General features: G+C 26.7%; 3 protein-coding genes across 3 annotated transcripts; all 3 read left to right on the top strand.

Moving 5' to 3' along the window:
- Positions 1 to 6,011: 6,011 nt before the first annotated feature.
- LOC130667512 (probable basic-leucine zipper transcription factor S) lies at positions 6,012 to 11,418 on the top strand. The gene is made up of 2 exons (XM_057469144.1): positions 6,012 to 6,318; positions 8,212 to 11,418. The coding sequence occupies exons 1-2, from the start codon at positions 6,262 to 6,264 to the stop codon at positions 8,893 to 8,895; spliced, it is 741 nt and encodes a 246-aa protein (XP_057325127.1). The 5' UTR covers positions 6,012 to 6,261; the 3' UTR covers positions 8,896 to 11,418.
- Positions 11,419 to 11,796: 378 nt separating this feature from the next.
- LOC130665227 (putative uncharacterized protein DDB_G0286901) lies at positions 11,797 to 15,067 on the top strand. Its single transcript, XM_057465545.1, has 2 exons — positions 11,797 to 12,054; positions 13,976 to 15,067. The coding sequence occupies exons 1-2, from the start codon at positions 12,001 to 12,003 to the stop codon at positions 14,927 to 14,929; spliced, it is 1,008 nt and encodes a 335-aa protein (XP_057321528.1). The 5' UTR covers positions 11,797 to 12,000; the 3' UTR covers positions 14,930 to 15,067.
- Positions 15,068 to 15,281: 214 nt separating this feature from the next.
- Positions 15,282 to 18,541, top strand: LOC130677893 (circumsporozoite protein-like). Its single transcript, XM_057484838.1, has 3 exons — positions 15,282 to 15,314; positions 17,813 to 17,878; positions 17,996 to 18,541. Exons 1-3 carry the CDS (start codon positions 15,282 to 15,284, stop codon positions 18,539 to 18,541), a joined length of 645 nt encoding a protein of 214 aa, XP_057340821.1.
- Positions 18,542 to 18,898: the final 357 nt, after the last annotated feature.

Genomic DNA, 18,898 nt, shown 5'->3' on the forward strand with positions numbered 1-18,898 from the left:
TCGGGAAGTTATTGGTTTCGGTACGATTCACAAAAATCGAATTTTCATCAGATGTCGACGTTTTCAGGTCCTAGGAAGCTATTCTGACTAATTTCAAGATGATGTCAAAGTGTATGTATGCATGTATGTACGTACGTACGTATGTAAATTAGGGTGTTTCAGAAAAAACAAATTTTTTTTTGGTATTCAAAAATTGAAAGTATACCTGAAAATAAAAATTTTGGTGCCAATCCGAGCTCTTAATAATAATATTAAAGTTTGCCTCAATCCATTTTTCTCTTTTCCATTTAAATAACATAGGAAAAAAATTTTTTTTTTTTTAGAAATTTCTAGCTTACAGACCACCCAACAGATTTTTATGCGCTATGAAAATTTGTGTAGGAAATTAAACGCTCTACAAAAAAAGTCTCTTATCATTTTTTGGTAAATCCCACTGCTCAAAAGTTATTTAAGTTTCAAGTCAAATTTATAGTAAATTTTGAGATCTTTTCACTTTCTGGCGAAACTATCAGTCTTATTACAAAATGTCATAGAAACTTTTTTGTAGGTAATTTTATTCCTTACAAATTATTAGAAATAAAATTTTTCGAAATTCCGCATTGTTTTCAATTTATTTTCATTTCAATGTCAAGCTCTTAGAATTAATCATGAATCTATTTTTTTAAGAGCTTGACATTAAAATGGAAATAACTTGAAAACAACGCAGAATATCGAAAAATTTTATTTCTAATAATTTGTAAGGAATAAAATTATCTACAAAAAAGTTCCTGTGATATTTTTCGATAAGACTGATAGTTTCGACGGGAAAGAAAAAAAATCTCAAAATTTACTATAAATTAGACGTGAAGCTTAAATAACTTTTGAACAGTGAGATTTATCAAAAAATGATAAGAGACTTTTTTTGTAGAGCGTTCAATTTTCTACAAAAACATTTGTTGTGCATTAAAATCCGTTGATTGGTTTATGAGCTGGAAAATTCTAAAAAAAAAAAATTTTTTTTTCCGTGTTATTTAAATGGAAAATAGAAAAATGGATGGAGGCAAACCTTAATATCATTATTAAGAGCTCGGAATGGTACCAAAATTTTTATTTTTAGTTATACTTTCAATTTTTGGATACCATAAGAAAAAAAAAAAATTGTTTTATTTTTTTGAAACACCATAATGTAAATACCTGTATCTTTTGAACGGATGAACTGATTTTGAACTTTAAGGTGTCATTCGACGCGGCTTGTCAATATCTTAAAGCTGTGAGAAATTGAACTTGATCGGTAGGGCTCGATCAGAGATATTTCAAAAACAAAATTTTTTCAAAAATGTTTTTTTCGGATAACTTTTAATGTGCTCGATGAATTGATTCCAAAATCGACTGGGCTCTAAAGCTTTATAAGCCGCGTCGAATGCCACCTCAACCATCAAAATCAGCTCATTCGTTTAAGAGAAACCGTTGTCGAAAGAATTAAAAAAAAAAGGAATTCAAAATTTGATCAGCTTTAGAACTTGATAGCTCAAGGAGCTCGAAAACAGCGGAAAGTTTTGGGGCTGGCCCGCAGGGTCAACCGATAGACAGATTGTTTTTTTTTTTGACAACATTCGTTTGAACAGTAAACAAATATATCACTTGTCATATCAGTGTAATTTAAGTAATATTAGTGTGGAAAACCGATGATTCATAATTAATACAAATATTGATGATAATTTGGGGAATTCCGGTGACTTCATTCCATTGTTAAAGTTATTCGATGATGAATAGCGATAACAAATCAATAATGAAAATGATCATTAGGGCCAAGAACGTTTGCTAATGTAAGCACTCAAAAAATCGTAGCCATTTTGGTTAAGTGTAACATGAGATGATAACGTGGCCCTGATAATAATAATGATAGCGATTAGTTTGAGTATATATACGACAGACATTTCGTTAGAAAACATATTAAGCATCAAAACAGTCAACAACTTATTTTTTTTTTGGTTGATATAAAAACCAGTTGATAAAATGTCTCTGAAATTTTTATTGCTTTTTTTCTTCTTGATCACGGTCGCCGAAATGAGGGTAAGCACAATAATTTTTACAATTGATATTATTGTCAAAATAGTATATAACACACCTAGGGTGGAAAGTAGGGCACTCATATCCGCGGTGATACATAGGCAGATTGAGATTTCCTATTTTAATCCTTGGCATGTAATGTACTATTATTCATAATTGAACTTCTAGATAAAAATTTGTCAATTTGAAATAAAACTCAAAACGAATGTATTTTTTATACTAGCCCTTACGGCATTCCGTAAGAGAAAACCCTGATTAAACATCTGAATTCGAGCGAATTAAAAATTTTAATTCTGTTATATTCTGTCGAATTCTGCAAAACAGAATTCAACTGAATTGAAATTTGAATTTGGATTAAACAGAATAAAACCGATTTAAAAATTTCAAATTCGTTTTAATTCAGTTTAATTCGGATTCAGAACCAGAAATTGGAGAATTATTTTTGAATTAATCAGAATTAAACCGAATAGAATTATTTAAATTCGTTTTAATTTTGACAAATTCTGGTTTTCCTGCCGAATTAGACAGAATTCATTTTTAAGTTAGGTACCGAATTAACAGAATTTATCTGAATTAAATAGAATTAAAAATTTTATTCTGTTTAATTCTGTCGAATTCTGCAAAACAGAATTCAACTGAATTAAAAATTTGAATTTGAATTAAACAGAATAAAACCGATTTAAAAATTTCAAATTCGTTTTAATTCAGTTCAATTCGGAATCAGAACCAGAAATTGGAGAATTATTTTCAAATTAATCAGAATTAAACCGAATAGAATTATTTTAATTCGTTTTAATTTTGACAAATTCTGGTTTTCCTGCCGAATTAGACAGAATTCATTTTTAAGTTAGGTACCGAATTAACAGAATTTATCTGAATTAAATAGAATTAAAAATTTTAATTCTGTTCAATTCGATCGAATTCAGTTGTTTAATCAGGGAATGTATACCCGGATATGCCGGCAAAATAGCATACATATAGGGTAGAGGCACCGTTTGTGGCCACTGCTCAATTTTTGGACCAAAGTATCTCTAGACATATTTAAAAAATTAATTATCCTATTGTGTATTTTACGAATTAATTTATTCAAATTTTTCAACCCGAGTGGATTCGAATTACGATAATTACCGTAAAAATATAATATTTTACCGTAGAGTACGGCAAGGTACGGAAATTTACGGTAAAATTGCGGCAATTCATTATAAATTTGCGACAATCCTTCGGTATTTTACCGTTGATGTGCAGAATTACTGCAAAGTTACGGCATTTTACCGTAAAAATACAGTCATTTTCCGTGACTCGGATCCACTAGGGTTAATTGTCCAAAACTGGCCGTAAAGTGGCCAAAAACGTCACCTCTACCCTATATACGACAATAAAGATATAAGCCGCGTATATACTATTTAGCAGGACAATATATTTTTGTGCGGGACTTTTAACACGTATTACACTGAATAAAAAATATTAACATATATTTTTATGATTATAGTCAGTTACAGTATACCGCCATCGATCAGTATGGATCGTAAAAACATGCGATTTGAATATTAACAATATAGAAGAATGTACTTATGAAGACTATAATAAGTCTCTGAATCCGGATATATCTGTTAACGACACTATGGTTGTTGTCGGTGATAAGATTTTTAGAAGAAATAAAGGTATTAATAATGCTTAAATATCAACGTCGACAGCGATGAAGAAGAATTATAACCAAGTGAAACCAGCGGAATCATCGCACATTAATAACAAAGTTAAAAATCGTATCTTCGATAATGTAACTGGCTCGCTTACTATCAAAAATTTAAATAATAATCAAAATACACGGAGAAAAATAAATGATTGGAGTTATCATACTAAATTTGTAGCTGCAATCATCTAGGATGATTAAAAAATTTTTCAGTGTAAAGATGGTTAGTGCTACAATTTTTTATAATTGCAGTTACCATTTTTTATAGTAACAGTTACCATCAGGATGATAACAGTAACCATTAAGATGATTACAGCTACTATCAGGATGGTAATATTTACCATCAGGATAATAATGTTTCCTATCAAGGATAGTGATAATTTATCACTGATAAAAATTTATCACTGATAAAGAAAAAAAAAAAATTATTAAATGCTATAAAAAAAATTGATCAAAAATTCAATAATTTTCAAGTACTGGTGCAAAATTATAAATTTTTGATTACAAATATGATGACAAACATACTTAAATTTTATTTATAAAATTTTTACAAAAAAATGACAATTATTTATTTTTTACAATTATTTAAATCCATAATTTGATGTTTAAAGTCTACTTGTCTTAGATGGTAACTTTAATCATCTTTAATGGTAACTACTACAATTTCTGATGGTAACTGTAACCATCTAGATCGTAAATACAACTATTTAAAATGATAACTGTAACTATCTCTAATTAACATACATGATTGTAACAGTTACCATAAATATGATTTATACAATCATCCAGATAGTTGTCACTACCATCGGGTTGATGGTAAAAAATTTTACCATAAATAGATAGTAACTGCAATCATTTAATTTTCTCCGTGTACCATTACTATTTATCATGATTTATATTTTTCTTCACTCGATGTATTAATGCGCAATAACTATTAAAAAATAAACTGTAAAACATCTAAATATTACTGAGATTCGAATTTGTTTTTTTTAATCTAAGTACACGGAGAAAAAAGTATAGTAAAAATTACAATACTATAGTAAAATTTACTAACAGCTATGAAAAAATATATTCTGGATTGTAATTATTACTAAACGTTTAGTAAAATTTACTAGTTAGTAATAATTACATAATAAGATATTAAAAATTACTATACGTAATGTATTTTTTGCTAAGACGATTATATTTTTTACTATTTGTATAGTAAATTTTACTATAAGTATTATTAATAAATACAGATTTAAGAAAGTAAATTTTCTCATACAATATAGGATTTGTTACTATACAAAATATTAAAAATTACTATACGCAATGTATTTTTTGCTAACACGATTATATTTTTTTACTATCTGTATAGTAAATTTTACTATGTATAGATAAAATTAAAAGTTGGTGGGGATAGCATATACAAAGATGTATTACAAGTTCTGAAACTTTTGTTCAAAGGACACATCGGGCCGTCAGACATTGGAAAGGACTCGCGCGCGGGAGATCAGGGTTCGAATCTCGGTTGAATCAAGTGGTTTTTTAAAAAACAAAAATCCACACCAACACCAATACAGATGACAGAAATAATGATAATAATAATCAATAATAATAAAAAGTTGAAAAACTATTAAAACTTTAATTTAATTTTTTTCCATTCTAATACAGTAAAATTTACTTAACGGGATAGTAAAATTTACTAAAAGACTTGTAAAATATGCTAATCTGCTTATGAATTTTTCATATAAATCATAAGCGTTTCAAGATTATTATCCAAATTTAGTAATTATTCTCATATTTTTTAGTAAAATTAACTAAATTTTTTTCTCCGTGTATAGTGATGTGGGTACTCAAACTAGAGGAAATCAGCTCAAGAATTCGATATAAGCAATTTTTTCTTCTGTTGCTTAAAAAAAAAAATTGTTAGTTTTTTTCAAAGAATAATTTTCAAAGAAATTCTGTTTATCTATTCACAATAACTCTGATCTATCTCAGTCTTCTTAAGAACTCACGAAAAAAAATTATTTGTTTAATTTAATACGCAAAAATTATAAACTTGAAAGAAGAGTTTTTAATGTCTTGTAATTTTAATGAGAGGCTTAAAAATGATTAGCACGTTTGAACATTAACCAAATATGCTTATCATATCAGTGTGACTAAATTGAAATTTCAGTAAAAGACGATGATTTATAATGACAAAATTATAATATCAATAATTTGGGAAATTTTGTTGACTAAATTCCATTGCTGAAGTTATTCCATGACAAATAGTGGTGACAAAACAATATTGTTTTATATATTTTTATTATATAATAAAAATTATCATTTGGGCTAAAATTTCTTGCTAACGGTAGCGTTCAAAGAATTGTTTTAATTTTTTTGACGTCGCACATGAGGTAACATCATGGCCTTGATAACAATTATAATCAGGATTAGTTTGAGTATATATACGACAATATTTAATTAGATAAAATAGTAAGCGTCAGAACAGTCTACGCTAATTTTTATTCCGGTTCATATAAGAAACAATTGATAAAATGGCTCTCAAATGTTTATCGATTCTTTTCTTCTTGATGGGGATCGCCGAAATAAGGGTGGGTAAAATATTTATTATTATTAATTATATTTTGAAAAAAAAAAATAATTATTGTATAATTATATATGAGATATATATTTTTATAAGAGATAAGTTTTATAAGAGATATTTTTATATAAGAGATAAGTTTCATATTCATGTCAGGGCGTAAAAAATGTGATTTTCATTTTGAGTTTTTTTTCTTTGAAATAGAAGAAAAAAGATTTTATTTTAAATCAATGGATTTTTATTTACAAACGAGAATAAAAAAATAAAAATTATGAATCTTTATTTTAATGGCCTAAATGTAATTCAAAAATTTTATTTTTACACGGAAATAATTTTTGTATGAATATTGCGATGTTGTTTCTTCTAAAAATTACTCGAGTAATTAAGTCGAGTAATCTTGGGCCATTACGACTTTTTACTTTCGAATTACGAAATTTTACTCTTTCAGTGAGTAAAAATCAATCAGATTACCCTGATTAAACAACTGAATTCGATCGAATTAAACAGAATTAAATTTTTAATTCTATTTAATTCAGATAAATTCTGTTAATTCGGTACCTAACTTAAAAATGAATTCTGTCTAAGGAAAACCAGAATTTGTTAAAATTAAAACGAATTTAAATAATTCTATTCGGTTTAATTCTGATTAATTCGAAAATAATTCTCCAATTTCTGGTTCTGAATCCGAATTAAACTGAATTAAAACGAATTTGAAATTTTTAAATCGGATTTATTCTGTTTAATTCAAATTCAAATTTTTAATTCAGTTGAATTCGGTTTTGCAAAATTCGACAGAATTAAACAGAATTAAATTTTTAATTCTATTTAATTCAGATAAATTCTTTTAATTCGGTACCTAACTTAAAAATGAATTCTGTCTAATTCGGCAGGAAAACCAGAATTTGTCAAAATTAAAACGAATTTAAATAATTCTATTCGGTTTAATTCTGATTAATTCGAAAATAATTCTCCAATTTCTGGTTCTGAATCCAAATTAAACTGAATTAAAACGAATTTGAAATTTTTAAATCGGATTTATTCTGTTTAATTCAAATTTAAATTTTCAATTCAGTTGAATTCTGTTGTGCAGAATTCGACAGAATTAAACAGAATAAAATTTTTAATTCTATTTAATTCAGATAAATTCTGTTAATTCGGTACCTAACTTAAAAATGAATTCTGTCTAATTCGGCAGGAAAACCAGAATTTGTCCAAATTAAAACCAATTTAAATAATTCTATTCGGTTTAATTCTGATTAATTCGAAAATAATTCTCCAATTTCTGGTTCTGAATCCGAATTAAACTGAATTAAAACGAATTTGAAATTTCTAAATCGGATTTATTCTGTTTAATCCAAATTCAAATTTTTAATTCAGTTGAATTCTGTTTTGCAGAATTCGACAGAATATAACAGAATTAAAATTTTTAATTCGGTCGAATTCAGTTGTTTAATCAGGGTAGATTAACGAAGAGCACTGAACGATTACTCTACATTTCAGAGAAAAAAATGCTTGAATAGATTCAAAATTTTATTCGAAGTGCAAATAATTTTTCATCATAACATGAAAATTTAATATTTCAAAGCCGATCAGAATTTAATTGATTCGAGTCAAGTAATTTTAAAAGTTACGAATATAATTCTAAAACTTTCAGTTAACCCGCTCGGAAAAAGTATATCTCCGTATATATTCGAGCAAATCTGAATATATATGACATATATTCAATTTTTTCCGTATATATCCTGGATATATTTTTTCGTACGGGAATTAAAATGTCGACGAATAATTCAAAAAGCTGCGAATTATTCCATCTTTTGATTGTATCGAATTATTAAATTCGATTAAAATACCATTCGCACACCTCAATATATATTATTAACTATATTTATTTTGTTTATTAAAGGCAATCGAAATAAACTTCGAAGGATCAGTCATGAAAGTGAAAACTTGTCATTGGAACATTAATAATTCATATGAATGTACTTATAAAACTTATGATTTTTCTGAAAATCACGGTTACCATATTTCCGGCGATAAAGTTTCTGCTATTGGTCAGGATTCTATCAGTAGTGATGGCGCGAATATTACTTTCAACGAAGACAACAACAATGAAGAGGAATTATGTCCAAGTGAAACCAGCGGAATCATCGCTATTAATAACGATAATAACAAAGTTAAAAACTGTGTCTTCGAAAGCATAAAGGGTTCGCTCGCTATTAAAAATAAAAATAATAATAGAAATACCATCACTATTAATCATGATAGCAATGAAATAAAACTTGATAACAAGAACAATAATATTAATAAAATAAAAATTAATGGTAATAGTGAATATATAGAGATGCGAAATGATAACAATAATCGTGTGGAATTAACTATTGAAGGTAATAGTAAATATATTAAAGTTATTAATCGTTATAATAATGTTTGCACAATTACTATTACTGGTAACAATGGACATATTGATATTAACAACGGTTATAATAACAAGAATACAGTAACTGTTAAAGGATTAAGAGGAGTTATTAATACTATTAACAAGAACGGGTGGAATAATGTTAACACTATTCATGCTGATAATTATTAAATTACTGACTGTAAAGTTAATTAATTAATAACAAAAATGATTAATAATAAATTAGTTAGATATAATGTTATATGAATATTATGAACATATTAACATATTACTTGCTCATATGTGAACACACGTAATATACTCTTTAAATATGAATTAGTGATTTTTCACTAATTTCAAGTGAATATTCACTAATTGTCAATGCTGCAATCGTACCACGCAGAATTAGTGAATATTCACGAATTTTAAGTGAATATTCACTAATTGTCAATGCTACAATCTACCACGCAGAATTAGTGATTTTTCACTAATTTTAAGTGAACATTCACTAATTGTCAATGCTGCAATCGTGCCACGCAGAATTAGTGATTTTTCACTAATTTTAAGTGAAAATTCACTAATTGTCAATGCTACAATCGTGCCACGCAGAATTAGTGATTTTTCACTAATTATAAGTGAATATTCACTAATTGTCAATGTTGCAATCGTACCACGCAAAATTAGTGAATATTAACTAATTTTAAGTGAATATTCACTAATTGTCAATGCTACAATCATACCACGCAGAATTAGTGATTTTTCACTAATTTCAAGTGAATATTCACTGATTGTCAATGCTGCAATCGTACCACGCAGAATTAGTGATTTTTCACTAATTTTAAGTGAATATTCACTAATTGTCAATGCTGCAATCGTACCACGCAGAATTAGTGATTTTTCACTAATTTTAAGTGAATATTCACTAATTGTCAATGCTACAATCGTACGTACCACGCAGAATTAGTGATTTTTCACTAATTTTAAATGAATATTCACTAATTGTCAATGCTGCAATCGTACCACGCAGAATTAGTGATTTTTCACTAATTTTGAGTGAATATTCACTAATTGTCAATGCTACCATCGTACCACGCAGAATTAGTGATTTTTCACTAATTTTGAGTGAATATTCACTAATTGTCAATGCTGCAATCGTACCACGCAGAATTAGTGATTTTCCACTAATTTCAAGTAAATATACACTAATTGTCAATGCTACCATCGTACCACGCAGAATTCGTGATTTTTCACTAATTTTAAGTGAATATTCACTAATTGTCAATGCTACAATCGTACCACACAGAATTAGTGAATATTCACTAAATGAATATGTGAATATTAGAATTCACTGATTTGATAAGTGAATATGAGAATCCACTAAATTGAAAAGTGAATATGGGAATCCACTGATTTCATCGGTGAAAAAAAATATTATATTGCGAAAAAAAATATAAGACACTTGTAATTAGATCCGAAATGTGATTAATGTATTAGAATCATTACTTAGAGGAAGTATACATGATATTTTGATTGATGAAAAAATCCCGGTGACTGCTGGGCTCGAACCTGCATCCTTCCGATTCAAAGTCTTTGACGCTATCCACTGCGCTGACCTACGCATGTGATCGCGTGAGTGTAAATAGTATATTCGTTATGATACCAAACAATCACTGATGAAGAAATAAAAAATCCACGATGTTATGATTGACGTACTCTTCATATAAATATATTATTGTTCTGTACTTCTATTTTTTTTTATTTTGAAAGTTTTTTATTAAAATTTTTAAAAATAGTACCACAATTATTAATTATATTTATATCTAGTAAAATATTTAATTATTTGCTAGTTAAAGTCACTAGTGAAATTGTGAAATTCATAAATTAAGAAGTGAATAACAGTTTGACTTGTAGAAATTATGAAAATATCGGTAGTTCAGTAGTGAAAATCACTAATTTGCTAGTGAAAATTATAGTACTAAATTTATTAGTGAGAATTCACTAATTTGTTATTTAAATACACTGATTATGAAGTGAATACTGTTTCACTAACGTAATTAATTAAATTTCTACTAATTCATGTTTAGAGAGTATATGATACCGTTTGATTAATGAGACTCTATATTAATATCTAAATATTTTTTTTCTGGAAAAATTACGATTGATGTGGATAATAAAAATTATGTACCACAAATTATGAATGTAATAAATATACCAATGCACTATAAATATTGTAAAAAAATAATATTTGTTTATATCAATGAATTACGATATATTTAAGGTTGTACTTAACGAGCTTTCAGGAATTTTGAAAACTTTCTAAGAGATAAGTTGTAGGAGATAAAACGATCTACAAAAAAGGTCTTATAACATTTCATGATAAGTCTAATAGTTTCGCCGGGATGTCACAATACTAAAATTTACTACGATTTAAATTTTGACCTTGAATAATTTTTGGAAAAATTAAATTTATCGAAAAATTACAGCCTTTTTGACTTTCCAGCAGGCATACGTGTTGACTTCTCTGATACACTTATGTGCTGGTAAGTTAAAGAATTCCACGTGTGAAAACGAAATTTCTCCACTTTTCGAAAATGAGAAATGAAAAATTACGATTAGCGACCTCTTAATTTTGAAGAGAAGTTCTGAGAGAAAGTTCCGAGTTAATAGAATTTGATTATTAATTTTCGCCGAGTGACAGCTGAAAATTCGGCTTAATCTGGCCCAATAATTTTTTCATTCTGGGACCATAATGACATCATTACCAAACAAGACCCATTTTTGAGCGCAGAAATAATAATTTATCTCTTAGTTTATTTTTAAAAATTACAATAAAAATTTATTTGAAAAATAGTCCGTTTTAATATTATCTGTTTTTTTTTTAAATTATGACAACTATTAAATTTAAACAGGTGTTTTTTTTATTATTATATTACTGTACACAACCATTTAGTATCTCATTAACGATTAAACGAAATATGTCTTCGTTCGTAACTATGGAGTGATAAATATCTTTTTTTTATCATACGCTAGGTTATAATTTGTCATTGTCGACAAACACAAGATAATTATTATTTTGTAGTTTATCTTAAGCCGGAAATTGACGCGGTGTAAAACATGGAAACAGGTTCCGCTTAAAAACAAGGATATGTAAGAATAATAATATTGACATTAATAATAATAATAATAACAATAATGATGATGATGACGAATAAATTTATTTATCGGATATAAAGGCAGTCATAATACCGTTTCGCAACACACCAGTCATTGATTAAATCGTCTTGTTATTAATTAAAAATGTGTTTAAAAAATATTTTAATTTTTTCAATAATTTCGCTCGCCGAAATTAAGGTAATTATTCATATTTATTATAAATTTTAAATATTCTGGGCAAAAATATTTAGATGTAATTAGGTAATATGTAGCGTATGGTAACCCTGATTAAACAACTGAATTCGAGCGAATTAAAAATTTTAATTCTGTTGTATTCTGTCGAATTCTGCAAAATAGAATTCAACTGAATTGAAAATTTGAATTGAATTAAACAGAAAAAAACCGATTTAAAAATTTCAAATTCGTTTTAATTCAGTTTAATTCGGATTCAGAACCAGAAATTGGAGAATTATTTTCGAATTAATCAGAATTAAAACGAGTAGAATTATTTAAATTCGTTTTAATTTTGACAAATTCTGGTTTTCCTGCCGAATTAGACAGAATTCATTTTTAATTTAGGTACCGAATTAACAAAATCTATCTGAATTAAATAGAATTAAAAATTTCATTCTGTCGAATTCTGTAAAACATAATTCAACTGAATTGAAAATTTTAATTTGAATTAAACAGAATAAAACCGATTTAAAAATTTCAAATTCGTTTTAATTCAGTTTAATTCGGATTCAGAACCAGAAATTAGAGAATTAGTTTTGAATTAATCAGAATTAAACCGAATAGAATTATTTAAATTCGTTTTAGTTTTGACAAATTCTGGTTTTCCTGCCGAATTAGACAGAATTCATTTTTAAGTTATGTACCCAATTAACAGAATTTATCTGAATTAAAAATTTCATTCTGTCGAATTCTGCAAAACAGAATTAAACTGAATTGAAAATTTGAATTTGAATTAAACAGAATAAAACCGATTTAAAAATTTCAAATTCGTTTTAATTCAGTTAAATTCAGATTCAGAACCAGAAATTGGAGAATTATTTTTTAATTAATCAGAATTAAACCGAATAGAATTATTTAAATTCGTTTTAATTTTGACAAATTCTGGTTTTCCTGCCGAATTAGACAGAATTCATTTTTAAGTTAGGTACCGAATTAACAGAATTTATCTGAATTAAATAGAATTAAAAATTTAATTCGGTTTAATTCGATCGAATTCAGTTGTTTAATCAGGGGAGCTATATGATCATATCTGATATCACATATGATGATATATATCCATATCTGACCGTATGTGTGAATATAAATTTATAATACTTAATTTTGCGTACTAATAAAAATAGATATTGATATTATCAGATCTGAGTATTCATATATGATCATATGTGAATAGATTTTGAAACATTAGTCATATATGACTATATCTGAACATAGGCTCTAGAATATGGGCATCTATGAACCATATATATGAGGATATGTATTATGTGTCAAATCTTGATATTTATACAGGATCATATATGATCATATAAGAATAGACATGATTGTAGGCATTTATGACCCCATGTGATCATTTGTACTCATATATGATCATAGTGAGCAATATATGGTAGTATATTTACACATATAACTATATATGACTGTATATGATCAGATAGGAGTTATTATTCCATGTGATCAGATTTAGATACTTATCTTTTTATGTAAATAAACACGAGCATAAAAACCTTATATGATCACATACTTTCATGATGATCATATATTGTTATAAATGCTCATATATGTCGCTATGGTTAATCATATAAAATCAGATAAGCCTCATCACTGGTTTTAATCAAGACTTACCGTTTGTTCATGATCATATATGATCAGATAGGACCAATTACTAAACATAATCACATCGACGTAGTAATATCAGTCATATATAAACATATGTTGATATTTCTGCTCATATATGTGGTTCTATATGATCATATACAATCAGATATGTCCATTTTTCAGTTTTAACCAAATTCTAATGCTTATATACAATCATATATGATCATATCTGACTATTTTTCACTAAATATTATACTTATAATATAACAAAATATGATTTTATGAATTAAAGGTCCATTCGATAAACTATTATTCCGGAACATCGACAATTTGCCACCAAATTGGGGGGCGTATGCGCTGTTTTTCCAACAATAATCCAAATTATAACAATATTAACGGCAACGGTAGCATCGTCGTCACTAAAGACGATAATAATGTCACAACATGGAATATTAATGACATTAATGAGGAGTATACTATTCAAAATCATGACAATAACACGAATATCGTGAATATTAATAACAACAAAAAGTCACTTATTATTGAAAATAATGTTAACAACACCAATGAAGTTAATATTAAGAATATTAATGACGTAACTAAAATTAGTAATTTTAATAATAACAACAATACGATAACTATCGGAAGTAATAGCAATAGTATTACTATTAATAGCAACAGTAACAATTTGAACGATATTAATATCAAGAAAAATAGTAAGATCATTAATATCCAAAACTATAACAATAATTTAGATGCGATTAATATTGAAAATGATAGCGACCAAATTATTATTAAAGATAATAGTAATAATAATAAAGTATTAACCGTCGGTAAAAACAGTAACGTTATTTCTATTACCAGCAATAATAATAATAATAATGAAATAAATATTAATAATGACAATATTGGTAATATTACTATTAGCAATAATAATAATAACGTTAATTCGATTTTTGTTAAAAATAATAAGGCTATTAATATTCGTAATAATAATAATAATGTTGTTACGATCACGATTAATGCTAACAGTGAATTGATAACGATTAATAATAATAAGAATAATGTGCTTACTATTATTATTAATGGTGATAGTAAGCTTATTATTATTAATAATGGCAAGAATAATGTTAATGATATAACTATTAAAGGAAAAGAGGGTAAGGTTATTATTAATGAGAGTAATCATATTACTAATGTTAATACGATTAATGGTAATAATTACTATGGATGGACGGATTATTAATTAATGATGTTAATAATAAAATTTGTAACAATGAGGATTGATGATTAATGAGTGATTAATGGCAGTTGGTTACATTAATTAGTTATAATTTTTGTTAGATTGTAGAATGAAGTTGTTAATAAATTATTACTGAGAAAACACTATGGAATTTTTATTTTTTTATTAGATGACGTTTTGGTTAATTAATGGTGTGATTATTTTTTTTGTAATTTTAATATGGTCATGTGGGTACTCAAACTAGAGGAAATTGTCTGGGTAGTGAGACTATAGGTGTGAAAATTGAAAAATAAAAAAATTAATTTTGAAATTATGGTAATTTTTGAAATGGAATTCTTTTTTTTTAAATATAGTGATGTGGGTACTTAAACTACTAGAAATTGTCTGGGTAATGAGACTGTAGGTATGAAAATTAAAAAATAAAAAAATTAATTTTGAAATTATGGTAATTTTTGGAATGGAATTCTTTTTTTTTAAATATAGTGATGTGGGTACTTAAACTAGAGGAAATTGTCTGGATAATGAGACTGTAGGTGTGAAAATTGAAAAATAAAAAAATTAATTTCCTATTTATGGTAATTTTTGGAATGGAATTCTTTTTTTTTTAAATATAGTGATGTGGGTACTTAAACTAGAGGAAATTGTCTGGGTAGTCAGACTGTAGGTGTGAAAATTGAAAAATAAAAAAATTAATTTCCTATTTATGGTAATTTTTGGAATGGAATTCTTTTTTTTTTAAATATAGTGATGTGGGTACTTAAACTAGAGGAAATTGTCTGGGTAGTCAGACTGTAGGTGTGAAAATTGAAAAATAAAAAAATTAATTTCCTATTTATGGTAATTTTTGGAATGGAATTCTTTTTTTTTTAAATATAGTGATGTGGGTACTTAAACTAGAGGAAATTGTCTGGGTAGTGAGACTGTAGGTGTGAAAATTGAAAAATAAAAAAATTAATTTCCTATTTATGGTAATTTTTGGAATGGGATTCTTTTTTTTTAAATATAGTGATGTGGGTACTTAAACTAGAGGGAATTGTCTGGGTAGTGAGACTGTAGGTGTGAAAATTGAAAAATGAAAAAATTAATTTCCTATTTATGATAATTTTTGGAATGGAATTTTTTTTTTTTAAATATAGTGTTGTGGGTACTCAAACTAGAGGAAATTATTTCAGAAATTGAATAGTACCAATTTTTTATATTTACTGAACAAAAAAAAATTTTTTTTGAAAACAATAACTTTCAAGATTAATCTGAGGGATTTCGAATCAAAATAAAACAAAAAAGTATTAGTTTAATTTTTTCGTATCTCCAATAGTCAATTTGATAATATTAAATATATCGAGTCGCAACAGTTGTTATCTCGGACTTTGAAATTTTAATTAACCCGTGACCTCAATGATAATTCTACGCTTAAAAAGAACCTAAGTATTTGAAAAAAACATTATAAAATAATCTCTAAAATGTTCATGACAAAAATTTCTTACGAAATTTTACTAATGTCAAATAATAATAATGATAAATATTATTATTATTGTTATTATCATTATCACTATCAATACACATAGAATTAACCCTTTCCCGGTTTGGAGTCTCCGTGTGAGCTGTTTAGGAATAAAACCAATCAAAGTTCTTAGTAAGGCTGTGTGAGTAATAGTTCAATCGTAGTCGTGCGTGCTTGCGCTCCCTTTTATATTTGTTCTACCTCTTCTCTACTAAATAGGCTAGCGCTCTCTCACCTAAAGACGAAGACGTACGATTCAAATTGAGAGTAGGGACTCAAGATTTACCGGGAGAGGGTTAAAATGAAAGTACTGAAGCCATTTGGCAACAAACCAGTCATCAATTAAATTTTTACTCATCATAGATAAAAAAATATTTTTAAAAATAAAAATGTGGTTGAAAAAGTTATTTATTTTTATTTTTATTATTTCGTTCGCTGAAACAAAGGTAATTAATTACAACAATAATAATTATTATTATATTAGGGGTGTGCGAACAATCCGAATTAATAAATTGTTTGTCGGTTTTCGAATTAATAGTGAATTTCCAAAGTATTTGTAAATTTTTAATTTATTCGAAAAATTTGACTTATTCGTAAATTATGTGGACTAATATTATTAGTACGCACTGTAATAAAATACATTTATCGAATAAAATCAAAGTCTTGAATTTAATATGTTTTAAAAAACGGTTTCGCCTCGAATATACTTGCTGGGCTCATCAGTAAAGTTGATGCAAGTATATTCTACTTTAGACGTATAAATGATGTTAATTTGGAAGAAAATAAAATGAAAAATTAAATAAATGAAAAATTTTTTGGAAAAAAATGGAATGAAAATTGAAAAAAAATCATATTTTGTTTGACGAAGAATTTTTTTTTTTAAACATATTAAATTCAAGACTTTGATTTTATTCGATAAATGTATTTTATTACAGTGCATACTAATAATATTAGTCCACATGTATTTATTAATACGATGAATCTAATCTAACAAGTCAATAAACAAGACCAGTAAAGCCGTGATTCCTTTAACAAAAAATAAAAAAAACCCTGATCGTTTCAGTAAAATCACATCAAATAAAATAATAATAATAATAATTATAATCGTGTTTATTTAGCGTATTGCTAGTTAAATACATTAATTTCTTACAACTATACAGACATTTGAATAACATAGTTTTAAAAATGAGCTTTTAAAAATCGCTTCAATGTTCTTCTAAAACTTGATAAATTTTTTTCTTGTTTAACGTTCTCAGGAAGATTATTATACCAATTATACGAATACTTTTCTGAGCTGTATTAGTTCTCGTATGTTTTATATTAATACAACTACTATTCCTGGTATTATAATTATGATAATAATAATGATAATTTATTTATTAAAGGGACGTTCAATTGAAATTGTCAATAATGATGATAATGGGAATGTTCATATAGTAATTAAAGATGGAGTAATTACTATTGATATAAATAAATATAAATGTAATATTGAAAATAATAGTAATAATACTGATAATAATAATAATAATAGTTCTGACTATGAATTAAATATTAAAAATAATAATAAGATAATTGTAAACTTGGAAAAGCTTGAAAATCCTACTGCGACTACTGAAAATAATTATGAAGTAATAACTAATACGGAAAGTGATGAAAATCCTACTGCGAATACTGAAAATAATTATGAAGTAATAACTAATACGGAAAGTGATGAAAATCCTACTGCGAATACTGAAAATAATTATGAAGTAATAACTAATACGGAAAGTGATGAAAATCCCACTGCGACTACTGAAAATAACTGGGAAGTAATAACTAATACGGAAAGTGATGAAAATCCCACTGCGAATACTGAAAATAACTGGGAAGTAATAACTAATACGGAAAGTGATGAAAATCCCACTGCGAATACTGAAAATAATGATAAAGTAAAAACTAATACAAAAAATTACGAAACTACAACTTATGATGATTCGAGTATTTTATATCCTGATGGAAGTGTTAAGCCGGGATATTATTCACTAAGCAGAGATGAACCGTTCCCCGAATATTTCCTTCCATGCCATCAAATGCAGTATATGTTTGAAGATCGCATTGATTTAGATTGTCATTAAATAATTACTTTTTTTTATTATTTGTTATTGATATCCTCATAAAAATAAAAATGACATAAAATCTAAAAGTATTTGACCACTGCTTTTACCACTACTTTCTATACCTCGTTCGACAAAAAATTTTTTTTTAATTGTTGACAGCATGAATTCACGAAAATTCGCTGATTTTTGAGTTTAGGCGAACTTGGATTGAAAAATAAAAAAATTTTTTTTTAAATATAGTGATGTGGGTACTTCAACTAGAGGAAATTATCTCGGAAATTCGATAATATGGATTTTTTTTTTACTACACAAAAAAAAAATTTTTTTGTAAGCAATAACTTTAAAGTTGTAAATCTGAAAGATTTTAAATAAAAT

Source organism: Microplitis mediator, chromosome 1 (genome assembly GCF_029852145.1).
Source record: "Microplitis mediator isolate UGA2020A chromosome 1, iyMicMedi2.1, whole genome shotgun sequence".
Classification (NCBI taxonomy): Eukaryota; Metazoa; Arthropoda; class Insecta; order Hymenoptera; family Braconidae; genus Microplitis; species Microplitis mediator.